Here is a 20,791-nt window from a genome sequence, read left to right as displayed (position 1 = left end):
TCTGTCTTTTAGCGAAACCAAATTCCCAGCCCTAGTCATAACTTATGACTATGGTTTTCCACCTTGTGTTGATAATGAACCGCCTGTTTTCCAAAACTGTCCTCAACAACCAATTATGGTACAAAAAGGACCCGATTAATGATTACTAATGATTTTTATCGGTCAATTTATAAATGGCGTTCTAAAAACTGGGCATATATGTGACTTCCTATGCCATTGAGTCAAATTTCACACTTGTCTACTACCGGCAAATGTAACTTGTATCAATTTTTGAAGGTTCAAGACCTAATTTCACTTTTTCTGAGCCTGGGGTAACTATTTACCCCTTGTAGTCGCTAAGGATTAGTTCTAATGTTATAGTAAAATATCTAAATACATAAAAAAAATGACATTGTATTGTATTATTATTTATTATAAAATTAAATTTAATATATGCACAAATATAATTATAATAATTTTATAATTCATATGTTGTTCGTTATATTTATATTTAATACTATTTATTATTGTTAGCAATTAATTTAATAAAGTGTTTTTTTTTCTTTAATTATAAAAACAAATTTTTTTTAGTATGAGTGTTCATAAAATTATCTGCTGTAATTAATAATAATGATAAAAATAATTGATGATATTTGGTGATATCCAGGTTTAACAAAATGTAATTGTTTTGTAAATGAAATTAATGATAAATATATATCATTATTTGAAAATTCTAATTGTTATGCTCGTACCGTTCGCAAACTTAATAATTATCTTAATAATATAGTAATTTTAAATTATCCGTTGTATTGTTGTGACAATTTACAATTTTTTTAATTTATTATCAGTAATGATAACTATTTTTTTTTTTTTTTTAAGAACTATCACTGTACTGGCTACTGGAGTTTTTAATAATTAACGAGGAAACTTGCAGACTTTATTGTTATTTATGATGTGTGATCACTGATCATAAAAATAACAATTAACTTACATATATTGTCTATCATGAATACAATAATAATAATAATAATATTTTTATAGTACAAAATAATATTTTGTCATGAAAATTAAGTCGTTTAATTATTTAAATTACATTAAGTTAAATTTTCCTTTAATGTTAAAAATAATAATTAAACAATATGGCGACTTTTTTCATGGCAAGCTCACTACATATCTTTTGTTAATTTTTTAAATTTAAAATTATAATTAATGCCTGATAAAAATTTTCACGCAACAAAGAATGAAATTTTAAATAAAATCAAAGTCGCTGGAGTTTTAAAAATTGAATTTGTGAAAAAAATGGATATGTTAAAATTTTGAATAAATGAAAGAAAGAATAATAATAACAATTAACGACTTTGATAGTTGATCTGTTTTCTCTCTTATTGTTTTCTATAAAAAGGAACCGACTTTATTAATCTGAACTCTGATCTCAGTATTGTATAGTAATCTCATTAAGATTCTTGTCCAATCGTTTCGCCGCAAAAGTCACGTAGAGGATCCTGTGGATCCCGAGGGGATGACCTGTTCGGTGATAAACTAAATCTTTTAATATCTTCCTACATCGTCATCAGGCGGCTGGTTTTCTAACGTGCATGGCCTCAGGAATTCCTGTCCTCTCTCGTGCAGCCATTTATTCGCAACTATTTATTAAATAACATAAATATTAATATTATACAAAACAACATACATATTTATGGGTTGTCTATAAATATTTACCCCATTTGGAGCCCGTTAAAACTGGACAGGCAGCATGTCTTGTTCTGTAATCACCTTCGCCATTAGGTTTCAAATTATACCAAAATGCAGCGCTACCTTTTTTCGGCCACAGCGATATATTTATTGCCGTAAAAACTGTACCGCCTCCCTGTTCGACGTCACTCATCTAAAAGAAAAATTAAATTAAATAAAGTCTAGTAAAAATAAAGTGACCGTCAGATTTTGTTGAGAGTAAAATAAAATTAAAACGGTCACTGGACATTTGGAAAATTAAAAATCGCAAAGTGATGGGTAATGAGGACATTAATGGATCATCATTAAAAGCAGGAACGAGTTGTTTAAATGCCGGTAATAAAAATAAAAGTAACTTACGTAGTATAAAACAGTAGCAATACGATTTCCAGTACCCAGACTCTTAAATGCATTAGTTTCCTCTCTCTGAAATAAAGATACGGGCGATTAAATCGATAAATTTGACAAATTGGGTATTTACAGACTCGATAATTGTATAAAATTGCTTACCCTTGCGAAGTCAAAGTGCGGCTCGTAATGTCCTCCGATACCGTAATTGACCACCTGCAACTCCTCTGCAGTCTCGACAGTCATACTGGTCATATGTTCAACTCTCTGGCTCGCAGCCTGTACGTGTTTGTGCTCGTACTCTTGTAGCCATGCACTCTTGCTGATTCGGTAGTTGGCTATTTCCAGTTCACCAGTCTTGTAATTTTGCACGGTCGCTCGTTTAAACTGTAATCACAACGCTCAAGTAAATATTCGATATATCGACAGTAATAGCAGTCGATAGACAATGTACTCTTGTTAAATTATTTTAATAATACGTACTCTGGGTTGCGCTAATCTTTTTATCGTATCTATTTCTGCGTCGGTTATTACGTCGTGGTAGATAACAATGCGTGGATCAAGATAAGCTTCCTCCTCTTTGAATGGGGCGATCTTAAGAAATGGAATTCCACGATCGACGTAACGACACTTTAGATCTTTTTGGATTCGGGGCGATAGTGGAACTTCGCCGCGACAAAGCATTTCGTAACGTTCTCGTTCGCTCATTTCTTCAATGGGTTTTACTTTTTTTTCAACGACCGTAAATTGCTGAAATTATATAATAATAATTACTCAGTATTTAATACTTTAATAACATTTATAACTTTTTTATTATGGTTTCATAATTCAAATTATTTGTGAGTTTTCAAATTATTCAAAAAATCGAATTCATCTGTAGGGGGGGAGGGGCAAAAGGAGGTACTTGAGGAAATCCCAAGTTTTCGAGGACTCAAATACACTAAATCTTTTTTTTTTTAATGATATTCAAAGTAAATAAAAGAAAATTTCAGTTACCGTTGAAAAAAAAAATTTTTCATTTCTGCGGGCAAAGTGGGGTATCCCCTAAAAAAGGTAAAAAATAAAAATTTCTAGATTTTAAACGAATTTGGTCAAGTTGAATTTTTTTGTAAGTAATTTACATAAAGAAAAATTATATTTTACATGTTTATTGGAGACAAAAGAGGAAAAAAAATTTTAATAGTTTTTATCATAAAACAAACGTCATTAATATTTTTCAACTGACAATTGATTTTTGAAAAAGTTTACCAAAAAAAATTCAAAGTAACGCTTAATTATATTCACAGAAGTGATTTTGGAATCTTTAAAAACCATTTAAAATATAAAATTTTTTCTAATGAAATTTTGGGGGTACCCCCTTTTGCCCCTCCCCTTCCTCTAAATAATTGCAGTGAATTTTATATTGGAATAAATTTGAAACTAACGAATAATTTGCACATCCCTAATTTCGTATGACAGTAAAAATTTTCATCTCCGGTTAAAATTAGGGGTAAAATAAATGAAGGATATAAATTAGTCGTACTTACTTGGCTAGCAAGAGTGACATCATTTTTACCATCTTCGCCTCTTTTTCTCTTTCCCTGGCTCTTCTGAATTTCTTCTTGATAATACGCCCGATTGCCCAGAGCCCGCTGATGGCTCGGTACGAGCTCGAGCAACTCATTTGTCATACTCAAGGCACGTGCAACGTTACCTGTCAACCAATAAAACATTTATTTACCTTTACTTGCGGTAAGTAAACTTGTGTGAGTTGTAAACGCCGAGTATACATTTGACTTGGGATCGATCAACAAATAAATTGAGTTACAGCCGGGCTATTTATTCCCAGTTGTCGTGTCTCGTGAATCGCAAATTCCTTCCCACGAGTAATATGAATTTCTCTCAATTCGGTTTTATCCAACGCGACGTCTACATTCCGATTTAATATTTCTATTTCATCCTATTTTTATTTAAATTTTATTATCCGTCTTGTTCTCAAAGTTATTTGTGTCTGTGTGTGTCTTGCACCCGGTAACTATTCCAGCACTCGAACTCTGCCGCCGTATAAACGATAAATATTTAATGCCCAAGACTTATACCGGTAAAGTAAAACATCGGGCATTAAAGTTACATAAAAATATATAAATTTTTAAAAGTATAAGGTACATATAAATTTAAAATTAATAAAATAATTCATAATGCATCGGGTAAGCAGTACCGCAGAAGTACAAATTTTTTTACAGACAAAGTTTGAATTTTTTTCTCCCGCTCGTATACAACTGATGTTTTAAAACCAAATCCTCGGGGTGAAATAAAAAATAAAAGTACAATTCTGTATATTGCAGGGTCTTATCATCTCGTCTCGTCTCGTTCCGTCTAGTCTAGTCTAGTCTAGTCTATTCCGAGTGAAAAAAAAGTTATTAACAAGATAAAAAAAAATATTTAGCACAACAGCAACATACCTTGCATATAAGTAGAGAATGCAAGATACTCAAGTATATCTGGTTTGTTTGACGTCGTTCTATTTTGTTCATCCTGCAACCGGTTCATGGCCTCCTGCATCCACAGCACAGTGTGATAATAGTCACCATTATTGTATGACTGTCGTCCAAGCTCGAAGCAGTCGCCGGCTGGAAAAGCGAAGAGATAAACCCATTATATTCAGACTCCATTCATTGTCATATACACCGAGGGTGAGAGTGAGGGCGAGAGTGAGGGCGAGAGTGAGGGTGAAGGTGGAATGACATTGAGGTGAATACGAGTACGTATAAATGTATGAAAGGACTATAATGTGTGTGACAACAATCGTCAGCGCTGTTAAATAATGTCTCGCTTGTTCGCGATATATAACGCGCTTCTTTTTATCAGAGATGGATCTATACATCATTCTCCCAAGTCATGTTCTCTCCCTTGCTCTGTCTCTCCCTCGCACACACGGAGTTCACTTGAATCTTTTTATTGCATGTAGCTGGTTTGTAAAAGTTGGTTTGTTTGTTAATTAACGTTTGCCTCACACTTTTAGTCCCCGTTTGGATTATTCATGACGGTAAAGTTACAATAAATAAAAGCCAGGAGCTACCGGAAGTTACTTTCAGACGTATATTTTATTTACTTGGACTCGATTGTTTTGTTTACAAGTTTGGGAAAATGAATAAAATAAAATAGTGGGTAGCAGCGGCGGGCAATCGAGTAGTTAGAGTTGTGTTGCGGTCGACAGCAGGGGTTCTGAGTGAGAGAATTTCGGGTTAGACGCGGTCACCGGGGAGTTAGGATTGCCTGGAGCCCGTTAAACACCAGTCGCGGACGAGCGACTGTTATGTTCTCTGTGTAGAGTACCTAGAGTACCTAGAGAAGGTAGAGTACACCACCGTGGCGAGTGATATTGCTCTGCGCGGTTCTCTACATCCAACTGGTTAGCAACATCAACGATCTGTGGTTGTAAATTCGTCTATTGCTTTTATCACTCTCTCAGTGGTTTATAGCCGTAACGTTTGAGCACTATCGAGCTACTTGCTGCTGGTTGTTAACGAGTCTCCACACTGACTGTAATATAAAAAGCTCTGCAATAGAGGAGAGATTGGCCATCATAATAAATTCTGGAAAGTATTTAAATGCATTGGAGGTTGTCGGGGAAATAATGATAATAATGATGATGTGTTGGTTTACTAGTCTGGTATTTACTTAGTTGTTACTCTCTGGAGTGTTAACTCTCTGTCTATTTGCATCTATCCTAGATAGATCCTTGCTGCTTACTGGTAAAATATCACAGTTGATTTAGATCCGCATGGGTTATGTCAGCAAATAAACCCTTGAGTGTTTGATGATGTCTTTGGGATATCGAATAGATAAAATCGATAGGTACTGTATGCAAGTGTGGTAAAGTGGTTGGACTATCTAGTGAACTGGTAGAGTACAGAGTATGGGGTATGGGGTAAAGAGGTTTATGGGTTTTGTGTATAAAGTTTGTGTTGAGTTAAGTGGATTGACAATGTCGAAAGAGCAATGGATTAACGGTAAATATATTGAGTAATGCAGGGAAGGTTGTTTGAGTAGTTGTAGCTGTAGTTGAAGCACTGGGCAACATAGTAATCAGGGTACGAACCACTTAAGCCAGTGCTGTACTGGACACCGTTGAGGACGCCCCTGGCGACCTGGGATGTGTCGAGCTTGTACGTGTCCTGGAGTCTCATGAGTGCCACTGCAGCCCCGTTCAGATCCTCGTCCGTCGGAAATTTAAGGTCACTACGGGAGATCGTGATGTTTGATACAAATGCCTTGCCTACATCCTCTGTTATCAGCTCCTCTACTCTCTTCCAATCGGTCGTCAATCGCTTGACAAGTAGGTAAGCGTTTATTGGGTTAGAGAGGTACTGCTGGATGTTGCGAGACGCCTCTTCGTGCTCTCGTGAGTAATTTTCAACGTTCCTGAAACAAATTTTTTTTTTTTTTTTATTACTTCAAGTTCATTTAACGACCACAATAATAAGTAGGGGAGGGTGGGGCAGAGCGGCCCCCCTGAAATTTTGATCAAAAAAAAAATTTTTTTTTTTTCGACTAATTACTATAAATCCGATATGTTTGCGCATTTTTACCCCTACGCATGACATTTGGGGCAAAATGGACAAGCCCAAAATTTTTAAAAAGTGATTTTTTCATATTTTTATCGTCAAATTAAAAAAAAATTAGTATAATTCCACATTTCTAGCCCTACGCATAACACCTGGGGCAAAATGGACCAGCCGAAACTTCCGAAAAAATTATTTTTTCATATTTTTCGGCCGTTTCTTTATGCAAGAGGCAAATTTGGTCACTAAAAATTTATAAAAATTAAATTTTTTTTTTTAGTTGATAAATTTTTGAAATAAAGTAAAATTATAGAATTGATTTTTTTTTTTATTAAATAACAATTAGTAATTAAGGTAATCGAGAGTGAACAATTTTTTTACGCTTTAAAAAATTTTTTTCGAGTAATATAAAACCGAAAATAGTTGTCAAGAGAAAGAAATACATTCTTAATGATGAAAACAATTTAAAAAAAAAAAAAAACGAAAAAAAAAAATTTTTTTATCACTTTTTGAAGGGGAGCCGCTCTGCCCCACAAAAAAAAAATTTTTTTTTCAGAATTTTGGCAAAATGTCCATAAATTTGTTCGAAATAGGACAAAAGTAAAGTGATCTTCTGGTTGAAAGCCACAAAAAATAATAATTGGCTTAGGGGGGCCGCTCTGCCCCACCCTCCCCTATATATTTTATTTAATAGATGAAGTAATTTAAGTGTAGATAATTATTTTAAAATTAATCGAGACGTGAGTAATTATTTTTGGATATTTAAATTGGATGGAAATGGAGGAGGGTATTGATTTATTAATTATTGGAATTAAATTACCGTTGGGTAGGGGGTTTAAAATAAATAAAAATATATAATAAAAAAAAAAAAATGTGTTATTGTTTTGACCTGGAATAGATTTAGATCATCGAGGTGTGACGTTTTAACAACGAGTCTCGAGATTCCATGCAAACGAAATTGAGATGAGATTGAGTGGAGTATAAAAGAGGGAAAGAAAATTGGATTTCGATGCTTGAAAGCTATGACGACCTCTCGGATTTTAGTTCACGTATACAGAATAAAAAAATATGGCTGAAAATAAATAAAATAAAATAAATAATAAAAATAAAGGATTCCTAACGTAAGCGATCGTTCAAGCGAAATAACCAACTGCATTTTTTACTCTCCTTTCTTCTATTATTTTTTATTCTTTATTATTATTTTTAAAAATACTTTTTTGTTTATCAAGAGAGTCGAGAGTTACTTTTGCAAGTGAATAAGCTCAACAGTGTCTGTCTACCGACGATAACGAATTTCATTTCGCAAATATAACTCAGTAGTCAAGTAAAGACAATCATTCTCATTCTCAGTTATATATACATCCAGATATATATAATAAAGGGATAGTTTAAGTACTTGTGACTCTGCGACAACTCCGAACCAGACAAAAGACCCAAGCAAGGGAATATTGACACAATATTCTTACATTAATTACAGTACGATAAATCTTTTATTTCCCGGGGATTTTCAATGAGTTTGAATTGTACACAAAAGAGCATCGGGAGTTTTCAGAGAGTCGGTGAATAAAATAAAGAAGTAGATAAAGAATATAATTTTAAAAAATGTACTTTAATAATAAAATAATAAAAGTTTTAGTGAACAAGATAGGAATGGAGCTAACCAACCGGAAGCGAGGGAGATAATGACTTTAATTTTACTTTATATTCAACAAAGTTATAATTAAGATTATACTTTTATTGCTGGCAATCATGCTAAATAAATAGCTATCTCATTTTTTAGATTCGAGTCCTAGAGTCTTTTGATAACGAGAGAAAACAAATAACTTTTGTGATAAAAAAATTTTCCCGCCACTTCTTATTACAAAGCAACGGCGAATATTTTTATTACCGCTGACAAACAAGTCGATATTTGAACAAGTATAAATTGTCATTTTTTATTTTTATATTCATTCTGTCGGAGTTGAGAAGGAACACGTAGACTTTGCGCTAACAAGCAACGAAACACTAGCCGTGGAATCCTTATCAGTAACTAGTAGTGGCAGCGGGAAGAAGACATTCAACACCAGCAGCATCGCTATGAGCGGTAGGAAAATCAGGAGGAGTTATCCTGGGAAAGCTCATTGTGTATATGTGGCCATCATGATAATATCCAATTTCGGTCGGCACGTTTCTCTTTACGGGGTAAGAAGATACGGGCGGAGGAATGAATGGAGCCAACCAATGAGATACAGTTTGATTACCAAAGCATTCACGGTCTTGATGCTAATGCTGGTGTTGGTTCCAGTGGTTTCAACGTTTCCTTTTGTTCGATTTCTCTTATCATAACTAAAATCAAACTAACTTACAATGAGCTCGACACCCCGCAACCTGGATTTTATTATAATTTCCAAGATAACAAATACTTTGAGTTTATCTTCAATTGATTACAACTTGTATTATTTAACTTATCCAATAAAATAACAATAATAATAATAATTATATTGTATAGGGAAATTAACTAAAGTTTTAATAAGCAAAGCCAATTAAGGACATCTCAGACAGTGCCCCCCCCTCCTTTTTTAAAATATTCAATGACTTGAACTGTCACGACTGTAGTAAATTTTAATTAATTAATTAATTTTGTCGAATTTTTTAGGCTTGAATTTATTTACCAAATTTCGTTTGACGCCTAATTGATAAATTAAAACTTTTTTTAATTAATTAATAAAATTTGAATTCAGTTTTGACAGTTCAAGGCCATTGATTATTTTTAAAAAGCGGGAGGGGATATTGTTTGTGAACGACCTTAAATTTAAATTAAAAGTTACAGTAATAGTAAAATTTGAATTAAACTAATGGCGGGAATATTTGAATTTTAAATTTCTACTATTAAAAATTTTTTTTAATTCATTAATAAAATTTGAATTCAGTTTTGACAGTTCAAGGCCATTGATTATTTTTACAAAATGGGGGGGATATTGTTTGAGAACGACCTTAAATTTAAATTAAAAGTTACAGTAATAGTAAAATTTGAATGAAACTAATGGCGGGAATATTTGAATTTAAAATTTCTACTGTATCTTGTGATGGACACGATAATAATAAACTGTAGGAAATAAATTGTAATAAAAGATGTCAGCACTGTGAGGTCACTGCGGCAAGTATTGAGGCATGCGCAGTATCGACTTTGAATGATGTTGCTCCGCGCCGACGCCCCGCGTTGTCGTCGCGGCAAAATAATATTTCCCATCGGCGCAGCAGCCGCGAACAACACATGATACTGTGGATGGCAACTCCTGCGTTTGTGAAACTCGATTTAGTTTATAAAAAAGTCGCAATAATAATAATATAAAAGATATGTAAATAATTTAAAGATAAATTAAAAACAGTTAATTGTGAAAAGACGTGAGTGAGTTTAAACTGCTGGGGTTTAAGTTTCAGGATTATTCGGAGTTTCATATTTCTGGGAGTATAACTGGTGGGCTGGTAGAGTACAGTGTAGTATAAGGCAGCTTAGTCGAGCAATGGCCGACGTGCGGCTGGGTGAGGACGAGTTGGAGCCGGAGTCGGCGGTTGATGCTCTTGATTTGGCGAGTGACGTCGTATTGTTTCAAAGTGGAGAATTTTCACGGCGTGTTCACCGGGACTGGATACGTTCGCGAGATCCCCAGTCCATAATAACAGACAATGACCCCACGAGCATCGCTATTGGCGTCAATACGGATCTCAATTTAAGAATCGGTACCCACAAGTCACATTGCTCGTGGACATGGCACTTCGAAATACGAACGATGGGACGTTCTCTAAAAAATTTGTCCCTATCACTGGACGCCCATCGTGACAACTTTAGCATAAAAACCGTGCAGCGTGATGGTGTCAACGTTGGTTACTGTGATGGTGGGCAAGAGTGGTACGATCCGGTAGCAAGAGACTCACGTCGGGATCCAATAAGTGAACCCGTAATATCGTACCGCGTGACAATTGTCTTCGAAGCGGGTGAACACGGTACTTATCGCCAGAACATATTGTTTGGATTCGAGGGCTACCCCGTGGTGAGACGGAAAATATGCGCCGACTTTGTGCCACTCAATGACCTGTCGCGTCTCAATGAAGCGACCCGATACTTTTTGAACCAGACTGCACATGTATGGTCTCTGAAAAATAACACCGGGGATTTCCACCCCTTCGACTCGCCATTCGTAACGGGAAAAGACGCCTGGGAGAAAAATTTGGCTAAAGCGTATCCCTATCCGGGGGAAATGTTTATGCTGTCACACGCGACGTTGACGGAAGACTGCTTGACGCGTAAAAATTACCGCGGTAGGATGCACGAGCTTATTTCCGTGGAGGAGTTGGCCAGGCATGAACAAGTCGCCAGGTACAATTCTATTGTTTCCTTTCATCTTACCTCTTGTTATGTTTTGTCTTCACACACTGACGGTTCTACTACTGCTAAGTACGCGCCACTTGGAGAACTATTTGCTCAGGTTTGATTTTTGATCATTTTTTAATCATAATTAATTTATTAATTTTATATATATTTTTTTTATTCTTTAAATTATCTCAATAGCTGTCATTAGGTCGTGGAATATCAGAAGATATGAAAAGCGGACGATTATTATTGAGAGGGTGCAACAATATCCTGATAAAAATGTACAATCCGGACGATAATCCAGATTTATCGTCCGAAATATTCGAGGCCCATGTCGAGGACAAGTGCAACTACATGATATACGCGCGATTATCTAAACATTGCGTGGAACGATTGAATCTCAAGCCAGACACCCACGTCAAGATGCACGTCCAGTTCGTCCTGAGCCGCATGCCATTTTGCGAGTGGCATCGAGCGGTCGACTGTCTGCCCGACGAGAGATTGGTCTTTCCGGACCCCAACTTCCAGCTGACGATGCGACTGCCCCCGATTCCCGAGTCCAACGAGGACTGGTACGATCTGCTGGACAACCGGCTCAATGACCGGCAACGCGAGGCCCTCACTCTGATGATCGCGCCCAACCACATCTACTTGCCCCCGATACTTTTGCTGGGGCCATACGGAACCGGAAAGACCTTCACGATCGCCCAGGCGCTCCTGATAATTCTGCACCAGAACCCGCTGAACAAAGTCCTGCTGTGCACACAAAGTAACAGCGCCGCGGACCTCTATGTCAAAGAGTTTTTCGATAAATGGTACATAACAACGGAAAAAGAAAGACTCAAACCCATGAGGATTTACTACAAGAGACGTTTGAGAAATACGGTACGCTATTTAATTTACATCTTATATACATTTAACTGATTTAAATTTTTTTATCTCGTTAAAAAAAAAAGTTAAAAATTGAAATATTTATATAGAATTCATGAATAAATTTTCAGGACTCGGGTTTACAACTCAACTTTGTTTTTCTTTCATCAATATACCAAACTTTACTAATAAAAATTTATATTTATTTTAATGCCAATAAATATTTATTTTACGGCAATTATATAATATTGCGGCTTATTGTTTTTTAAGGTCCACGCGACGGTAAGGAAGTACTGTCTGACAGACCCCAACGGATACTTCTGCGACCCGACGAAGAAGGACATCGAGAACTGCGGGCTGATCGTCACGACTCTCGCAACGTCCAGCTGCCTTATAGCGCTTGATTACGAGCCAACGCATATCGTTATCGACGAGGCCGCGCAAGCACTAGAGTGCGAGGCGATAACGCCGCTGGCGTTGGTCGGAACGAGAACGCGTTTGATATTGTCCGGAGATCAAATGCAACTGGCACCCGAGGTCTACAGCGATCTATCAAAGGAACGGGGCCTGGGTATGAGTTTGCTCGAAAGACTTCACAATCTATATCCGCCCAGGCATCCCTGCCGCATCAACCTGTGTCAGAATTACCGTTCACATGCAGCAATTGTACAATTAACCTCGAACTTGTTCTACGGAAATGAGATTGAGTCAAGTGGACCATTGCTCCCAGAAGCGCCCAATTTCAAGCCGCTAATTTTTTACGCCGTCGCGGGAACTGAATTTCAGGTGCGATATTTACCACAATAATAATAGTGATGATATAAATATCATTTGCATTGATCTTTGCTCTCGTTAAATTTTTTTTATCTCTATCCATCTTTGAATATAAAGTAAAGTCATGAATTAATGAATGATTTATACTCAACGTACAACTATGAATGGCCAAACGTATTTTATTACAAGTTCATGTTTATGAAATGATGCATTACATTTTAATGTATTCCATACATTACACACTTTTTATTATATTTTTTACACTAAAAACATCATCAACAACTTTGCTACTGACTTTTTTACCCGATTAATCATAATAATCATAGCAATTTGTTACTTGTTTTTGTTACAGGGAGAATTCTCGACGGGTTTCTACAATGATGAAGAGGCGGTGGAACTGGCTAAGCAGATAGCTTCTTTAAAATCACGGTGGCCTGTCGACGAGTGGGGACCCTTCTCCGAAGACTCAATAGGGGTGTTGGCTCACTACGCCGAGCAAGTCGCGAGAATACGTAACGAGTTACGTAAACGTAAATTATTTTCGGTGTCTGTTGAGCGAGTGCTGAATGTCCAGGGTAAACAGTTTACTGCTGTGTTTATAAGCACAGTGAGAACGCGCAATTGCTGTCGATACTCAGCGGAAAATAGTGTGAGTGATTATGGATTTCTGACAAATCCACGGTTGCTCAATACCGCGATAACGCGGGCGAAAGCTCTGGTAGCTGTCGTCGGCGACCCGGTCGCGCTGCTGACCACCGGCCCCTGTCGCTCACTGTGGGGAAAATATTTTCAGAAGGCTAAAGTCTGGGGAATTCCCTATGTACAACTTAAAGAACACATGAATCATAGTCTAGCACCGCCTGTACCCCTTGGGATGCCGCTTAATCCACTTGCCCGCGAGTTCGTACCGCGAAAAGCGTAAGTCGATTTAAATTTATTATAATTGAACATGTATTTCATCAGTTTATTTTGAGATTTTTTTTCTATAGATTTTAATAATTATCAAGTTAATTATAATTATAATTATATATTACCAAAATATATATTATATATGTATTATTATTGTACAATGTAAGATTTAATAAGATATATTGAGTATGGCGATTATAATTATGAAATAATAATATTAATAATAATGACGATCAAGTTGGCCAATAGATTTATGAAGCATGGTTAATACTGTGACAATGCATCTGTATAATTTTTATAAGTGACTAAATATAGAAAATATAATATTAATAAAAGAAACTAAAACAAACTCATTGCGTATTTAAACTGATAAAAAAATAATACTTTCAATCCTACTTTTGTGTGTACTCACAATAAATAATAAATATATATATGAACATATATATGTATACGTGCAATTTTAAGTGTTATTTATTTATCATTGGTATTTTATTTTTAACACCTGCCTCAATAGTTTAAATTATAAATTGATTTTAAAATTTTTTATATATTTCAATAAAAGTATCAGCAGATTTATGAGACTTGACGGAAATAGTTCATGTAACTTTAAAAATATATTATGTACAATGAGCTTTAAGCTAAAACCTTTACTGGGTGTTAAGTCTGAAAAGTATCTGGTAGTTAAATACTTTTTTTTTTTTTTTTTTTTTTTTTTAAAAAAAGTAACTTTTGAAATGATGAAACGGGGAAGCGTTCAATATGCGGATGGCCGAGTTAACCAATGTGGTCTACCATCGAAACTGGTGTGTGTGCGCCGGCATGCTCTTTTCTCGCACGAATATCCTCTGGTTCTTTTTACCTCATATATATATTTTTTATTTTCCCTCGGTTTCCAATAACGCTCACTGTTTGTACAAGTACTAACGCAGAGTATAAGAGCCGATGAGTAGCGCTCTTTGTGTCTAAAATTACACCCGGTTCATAAAAAATAGACGATTATTCTGTGGAGTGGCTCTGGGTTTTATGTCTAAAAATCTATTACGCTGATGGGGAGGAGAGACAGAGCCCGTTTATTGTGAAAATTGCGCGAGGGTTATAATTGTCGGCAGTGGATGAATGCTCGGTTTATTCTCCACCCCGCGAATGTACGAAATTTAATTGTATATCGATGGAAGCGCGTATATAGATACAGAAATAGATATGTGTCGGTATTATACACGAAATACAGATATACAGGTTGGGTAAAGTAGTGATGGATAGATGGATAGATGGATAGTTATGTCCCTATTGCGTCACTAACAGATAAGCTGTTGGTGTTTCTGGTGGACATCGGTCGGATGACATTGTGTGTTAGTGCAGCTAGCAGAGCAGACTGCGCCCGATGTATCCAATGGCACTCTGTAGTGACCATCACTGCATCCACAAAGATACGCTGGTTGAGCTGGACGAGCTGGACAAAAGCAAATACGCTAACCAATAATCCCGCCTTCCATTATTCTATACGCTTTCTATTTTATTTTTTTTTCTTTAATATATATATAGATATATAGATATATGTATACCGATGGGCAACTGTAGTATTTCACTGTGGATTATCGATAAATTACTAATCTCTACGAGCCGATCTAGCTACTGTCCACGTTACTAATTAGTCACGCGTTCATCCGGATTGTCAGAGACACACGCATGCGGTAATTGACGCTCTGACTACTAATTCCCGTTCGTTGTGTCATTATCTTTCATTATTTCACATCATCGATGCCGTCTGGGGGATGCTAAAGATTATCCATCATTTTATATCCACTGTTGTGTGTTTTGATGTTATTTTTATCGCGCCGAAAATTTAATCCTCAAATAATGACGATAATAACAACAATGAAAGTAATGGAAAAAATATCGATATGAAAGTCTGTTCTGGCGTAAACTTTGCCGGCTGAATATTTTTTTTTCTAGGCATTATTTATTTTTGAGGAAAGAAAAAAGTGCGATTTTTTTTTTCATAGAGAAGATGAAACAGAAAAAAAGTGTATGGTTGTAACCGCATGTGCAGTAGAAGGAATGAAAGTTGTGAAAAATGAGTTCTCGAGTCCGCATACGTTTAGAATGTAAATGTACTTCACATCTCTTGTGGTTCTAAACACACAACTGTCAGGGTATGATGAGGGAAGAGTTGTGTTGAAGAAGTGAAAGAAGAAGAAGAAGAGGAGGAGGAGGAGGAGGCAGAAGTAAAAGTAGATGATGAAGAGAATATGATGGCGATGGTGTGAGTAAAGTGATGTGTAATGGAATTCAAACCAAGCGAGTATAAGAAAAAGGCAAAGTAGAACAAGTAGGTTGAGAAAAGAGTAAGATGGTGGATCTTGTGATCAAACTTTACACACTCGACGTAGAAACTTGGAGAAATTATGTCCTGGTGGGTTGAAGCGCATGGGTCGCCGATAAATCGCAACCCAGCAAATGTCTTAAGAGAGTTTCGAAACGACGCAGCGAACGAATATAAGAGAGTTAAGAGCACAGCAGAAGGTAGTAGTGAATGTATTATAAAGAGTTTCGGCGAGAGAGAAAGAGGCCGCGATATAAACGCGGAAAATAGAATCGGTATCTGTGAGATGAAAAATAAAATAAAATTTCTATCGGTATATATATATATATTCCCAACTCGTCAGTGGTTTATGGTGTCACACTCAACGATTCCGTAGACTATATAAATTCAACAGTACGAAATTACCAATAAATTTCATTGTATCCAATTGACTTTACTTCAATGGCCCCTATCTAATAAAACTTTTGACGACTTATATATAATAAGAGGCTCTGATTTTTTCCTTCTTTTTCATACTCTTAAACTCATTTTCTTATTATTATTATTACCATTATTATTATCCTCATTCCATCGTCTTGAATAACTCTCCAAGGACTAGTATACTGGGAGCTAAGAGGGGAGTTTAGTTTGTGAATTTAGCGTAAGAATCGTCAGCCGTAAAGGAAATATGTCTTGAATAAAAGTGATGTCGATGCGAAATTGATCAGGTAGTGGTAGGGGCTATGGGAATTATCGTAGTAGTTTTGAAAGGGAGGCAAGAACGAGGGTATGAAGGTAACGAGGAATGAGTGGGACCTTAAATTATAACGTTCCTGAAATTTCGATGACTTGTATTTTCTGTCCTCGTCTGTCTGTACCCTTTTCAACGCGTCCTATCAACACTACGGCGTATCCTCAGCACGAATTGAAGGTATGTAAGCAATTGAAGACCCCCACGATTATGCATTAAATGTCCTTCCGAATGTCGCACGCGCAGAGACCCAACGAGAACTTCCGAATCGGATTCTACAACTACTACTACAACTACTACGGGGATTTTGCCATTATAGACTGTCCACCTGATTTCCTCCTCCCCTATTCAACAACTTTGAATGCCCGTAGAGTTGGTACTGTTGCTGCTGATGCTCGTATTGGTATTACCACTACTACTACAACTAATAGAACGGCTACCGCTTCTACTACTACTACTACTACTACTACTACTACTACTACTACTACTACTACTACTACTATTAGTGCACTCTACGGCACACAAAGTAGCGTAGAAACAGCTAAAGCTCTGATGGTTTTGCTACCACTCCCTGGAGAGATTGAGAGAGAATATTGCCTAACGATCGAATCAATAGACTGACGTGTAACGAAGAAACTTTTCCCGCCTTTCATTCAATACCTCTCAGCTGTGCGGTTTTTCAATCACACTCTCACCCGCTGAATTATTTATATATATATGCGTTTCTATACAGTTTTCTATCCGCCGCTGCTTTTGGTAGTGACGGGTATGCAATCAATCAACTATGCATTTAGATTTCCCCATATTATTACAACTGGGGTTGCTTATTGTGGTCAAAATTGATTTATGATTTTGTGATTAATGATTAATATCAACTGGCAGAAAAATAATTCAGATCGACATAGACCAGAGCTAAGAGAGGGTTAACTATTGAGGGTGTGCAAATACGGATTGTTCGTGTCAAATCGAATGATTCAAAGTATCTGTCATAATCCTGGACTCATACGCAGTTATCTCGATTTTTGCTACAGTGCTTATTGTCCTAAAGCCTCCACTGAATGTAGGCAGTAAATTTTCATCTATTTACCCGAGTCAAAATATTTGGATTAGATTGAACTCAAGTTAACTTAAACAGCTTAGATATAACTTACCTGATATTGATGGACTTGAAGTAGTACACTGTAAAAAGAGCGGTGTTAAAAATGGACTCATTTTAACTCCGCCCGGTGTTAAAATAAAATTACACCGGTGTTAAAAATACCGGTGTTAAATCGGGGTAACTGGTGTAAAAGCGGAGTAAAATCGGTGTAAAGGCGTGGTAACCGGTGTAAAAACGGAGTAACATCGGTGTAAAAGCGGGATAACCGGTGTAAAAGCAGGGTAAACTGCGTCCGCTTGGATTATTAACTTTAAAGATTATAAAACACAAAAAATGTCAGTTCTTTATGAAAATTAATAAAGAATATCATTTATTAACAAGTATAGTGATCGAGTAAGTAAAAATATTCACAAAGTAAAATATTTTAACACTGGTAAAGAATATCTACACCGGCGGCGGCGTTATTTTAACACCGGTCTAGAATATTTACACCGGTGGCGGCGTTATTTTAACACCGGTACAGAATATTTACACCGGTGACGGCGTTATTTTCACACCGCTTTCAGGGGTAAATTTAACACCGATAATTTTAACACCTACACCGTTTGGACTTACCCCGGTGATTTTTTACAGTGTATTACCTTGACTTAATAAGCTTAAATAAGACTTAAGTGAGCTTAGGCATCAAGTTGAACTTATTTATGACTTATTCTTGATAAAACTAACCTATCGAAGAATGAAAGCATGAAAAGAAGATATGAATCCAAACTAGGTTAGCAACCGAATGCCGGAAGATGACCTGGTGCATGACAAGTAGCTCGTCTGCATGTAGAACTCTCAAACATTCTTCAAAAGATCAATTTTTAACCTTAAAATACTTCTTAAAATCTTAGTCTTTTTATGCTTGAAAAATACCTGCAGACGACCTGGTGTCGGATATGTACCGGTGCTGCTTGTTTTCCAGGCATTCGATGCTCTTTGCTAACCTAGTTTGGATTCATATCTTCTTTTCATGCTTTCATTCTTCGATAGGTTAGTTTTATCAAGAATAAGTCATAAATAAGTTCAACTTGATGCCTAAGCTGACCTAAGTCTTATTTAAGCTTTTTAAGTCAAGGCAATACTATTTCAAGTCCATCAATATCAGATAAGGTATATCTAAGCTGTTTAAGTTAACTTAAGTTCAATCTAATCCAAATATTTTGACTCGGGATATTCCTATTGTTAGTTATTATATATAATATATATTTAAATTACCTTCTCAAAATGGCTAATCGTTGCTCTTGGACTTTTATGTAACCGTGAAGAGTGTCAATGAGCACGGATTCAGTCTCGAGGAGTTCTTCCATATCAGCGAGTGCGGTGTAAAGTTCGCCATTTCCGATTGAAATTAGAGATACCAGTACCAGTGTCACCAGTGTCACAAGTACCGGAAATGGCGACATTTTCGGTTGCTCGTTGTCTTATCTATTTTATATATTATTTAAGTTCTGAAAGCATACAAAAGATAATTTAAATTAGATTTTATTTTCATAGCATTCAATAGCAGGACTATTGTAATTATGGGTATTGTCAGACATTTCATCGAGTATACAATTGTATTTTTAAATTGTAAGTATGCAAAACAAAGGAATAGCTCGAGATGATAAAATTTTATTAAATTGTCAAACGGTTAATTGTTAAAACTGATAACAGTTTCGTGTAAATTATTGTGTTTTATGAGCTAAACATTTAGTCTTTTATCTGAGAGCTTTTCATCCCGTTTTATTGTCAGCATCACCGACAGCACAACTGCTGGTGGTGTTGTTGTTACTACTAGCTTAAGTTGAGCCTTAATTCTTAACTGTCCTTGTATAATTTACGCATACTTCCTTCCGTGAATCCTGGCCTTAAGTTTTACATGACGAGGCGCGTTATAGCCTCCGTAAAAGCCGAGTCTCAAGTCCGCTGATGCAGGAGTAAAGTACGGAATAAGTAGAAGGAGGAGGACGAGGCGAAGGAGAAGAAGAAGAAGAAGAAGAAAGAGAAAGAACAAGAGGATGAGAATGAGTGAGTTTAGTGTGTGAGGTGAATGAAAAAGAGCAGGAGAGCAGCAGCTATAAGAGCTAAAGGAAAAGCTTCCCCTTTACTTCCTAGGCAAAGTTTCTGTCAAGAAGTATAAGAGAAGAAGCACAAGAGCTAAACCACGGGTATAAAATCTTACGAGGAACATCCTGTACAAGGGATAGGGTATATGTTCCCCTCGTGGTCCAACTCAGTCTTATTATCCGAGAGTTAGAGAAGTACTTGTGGAAAAAAAGAAGGAGAAGAAGGAAAAGGGGAGAACGAGGCTGACGGGAGATGAGAGACGATAAAGAGAATGGAAAAAGGGGTGGAAGGATGCAGAAGAAGAAGAATGCTGGGGTGGACGTTTAAAAGTTCTTAAACCGTTTTTTTAACGGGCGACAAGGCAACTGCTTAGTTGCAAATTAAGAAAAAATCTTGTAATCGAGTTTAAGTTCGCGTTGGTGCTACTGCAGTACACCTGCTATAGATATCGGAGGAATGAGACGAGAGTAGTTATATATAAGCAGGTGGAGTGAGTGGAGAGAAGGTGGCAAACCGGAGAGTGTGAGTAGATGATTCCACGAGGATGAGCGCAACCGGGAGAAGAAGTAGTATACTGAGAGGGTTGCCGCCGGCGGCACTGCAGATGGAAACTTTCGGTGGGATTAAAGTCCACAGCTACGGCCGGACGATGACCCGAGTGACCCAACTAATTAAAAGCCCCGCCTCACCTTCATCCCTTGATTTATCCCTTCCATCTACGGGCACGCTACCACTACTTTTGTAACCATTGGTTTCATTTACTCGGCTTTTTTCTCTTTTCGTTTATACACATGATCCGTTTTATTTCATTGTCGGTATGATGCTTTCAAAAGCCTCACTTTCCTGTATTAAAAGTCACTCGTTTATTGAATATATACATATATAATACGTATTATCAAGCGTATTTGATTATTCATTTCGAATGCTGCAACATTAGGCCGCTTTGCCGATTACTCTGGTCACTAATAGCATTTATGAATTATTTAGCACGGAATCATTCTATAATTATTGTTATTATTATTTACAAAGAGAAAAAGAAAAAAAA

The 20,791-nt window shown here is 36.4% G+C and overlaps 2 protein-coding genes across 4 annotated transcripts in view; one reads left to right on the top strand and one right to left on the bottom strand.

Annotated features, from left to right (window-relative positions):
* Positions 1-796: 796 nt before the first annotated feature.
* The window catches only part of LOC130676178 (prolyl 4-hydroxylase subunit alpha-1), an 85,870-nt gene continuing 65,875 nt past the window's right edge, over positions 797-20,791 (bottom strand). For both annotated transcript variants that reach the window (XM_057482214.1, XM_057482215.1), the window contains exons 2-10: positions 18,916-19,148; positions 6,140-6,462; positions 4,500-4,667; positions 3,585-3,751; positions 2,542-2,808; positions 2,221-2,445; positions 2,071-2,136; positions 1,699-1,864; positions 797-1,622 (exon numbers count right to left, since the gene is read on the bottom strand). In XM_057482214.1, the coding sequence (XP_057338197.1) occupies positions 1,528-1,622; positions 1,699-1,864; positions 2,071-2,136; positions 2,221-2,445; positions 2,542-2,808; positions 3,585-3,751; positions 4,500-4,667; positions 6,140-6,462; positions 18,916-19,103 (1,665 nt within the window). In that variant the 5' untranslated portion in view covers positions 19,104-19,148 and the 3' untranslated portion in view covers positions 797-1,527. The remainder of the gene's footprint in view (positions 1,623-1,698; positions 1,865-2,070; positions 2,137-2,220; positions 2,446-2,541; positions 2,809-3,584; positions 3,752-4,499; positions 4,668-6,139; positions 6,463-18,915; positions 19,149-20,791) is intronic.
* On the top strand, positions 9,819-13,876 carry LOC130676177 (probable helicase with zinc finger domain). Of its 2 annotated transcripts, XM_057482212.1 has the most exons (5): positions 9,819-9,940; positions 10,017-11,068; positions 11,152-11,838; positions 12,094-12,609; positions 12,950-13,876. In XM_057482212.1, the coding sequence occupies exons 2-5, from the start codon at positions 10,106-10,108 to the stop codon at positions 13,517-13,519; spliced, it is 2,736 nt and encodes a 911-aa protein (XP_057338195.1). In that variant the 5' UTR covers positions 9,819-9,940; positions 10,017-10,105; the 3' UTR covers positions 13,520-13,876. The 2 variants fall into 2 exon arrangements, with proteins under 2 accessions (XP_057338195.1, XP_057338194.1); XM_057482211.1 differs by having other exon boundaries at positions 9,825-11,068.

The sequence above is a fragment of the Microplitis mediator genome, chromosome 10 (assembly GCF_029852145.1).
Source record: "Microplitis mediator isolate UGA2020A chromosome 10, iyMicMedi2.1, whole genome shotgun sequence".
NCBI classification, from domain to species: Eukaryota; Metazoa; Arthropoda; class Insecta; order Hymenoptera; family Braconidae; genus Microplitis; species Microplitis mediator.
The sequence above is the reverse complement of the archived record's forward strand: the minus strand, read 5'-3'. Positions and strand labels throughout refer to the sequence as shown.

Excerpts from the sequence above, each read along its gene's own strand:
- LOC130676177 (XM_057482212.1), top strand. The coding sequence starts at position 10,106 with ATGGCCGACGTGCGGCTGGGTGAGGACGAGTTGGAGCCGGAGTCGGCG. Across the intron at positions 11,069-11,151 it reads TTGGAGAACTATTTGCTCAG|CTGTCATTAGGTCGTGGAAT; the intron begins GTTTGATTTTTG and ends TTATCTCAATAG. Across the intron at positions 11,839-12,093 it reads AGAGACGTTTGAGAAATACG|GTCCACGCGACGGTAAGGAA; the intron begins GTACGCTATTTA and ends TTGTTTTTTAAG.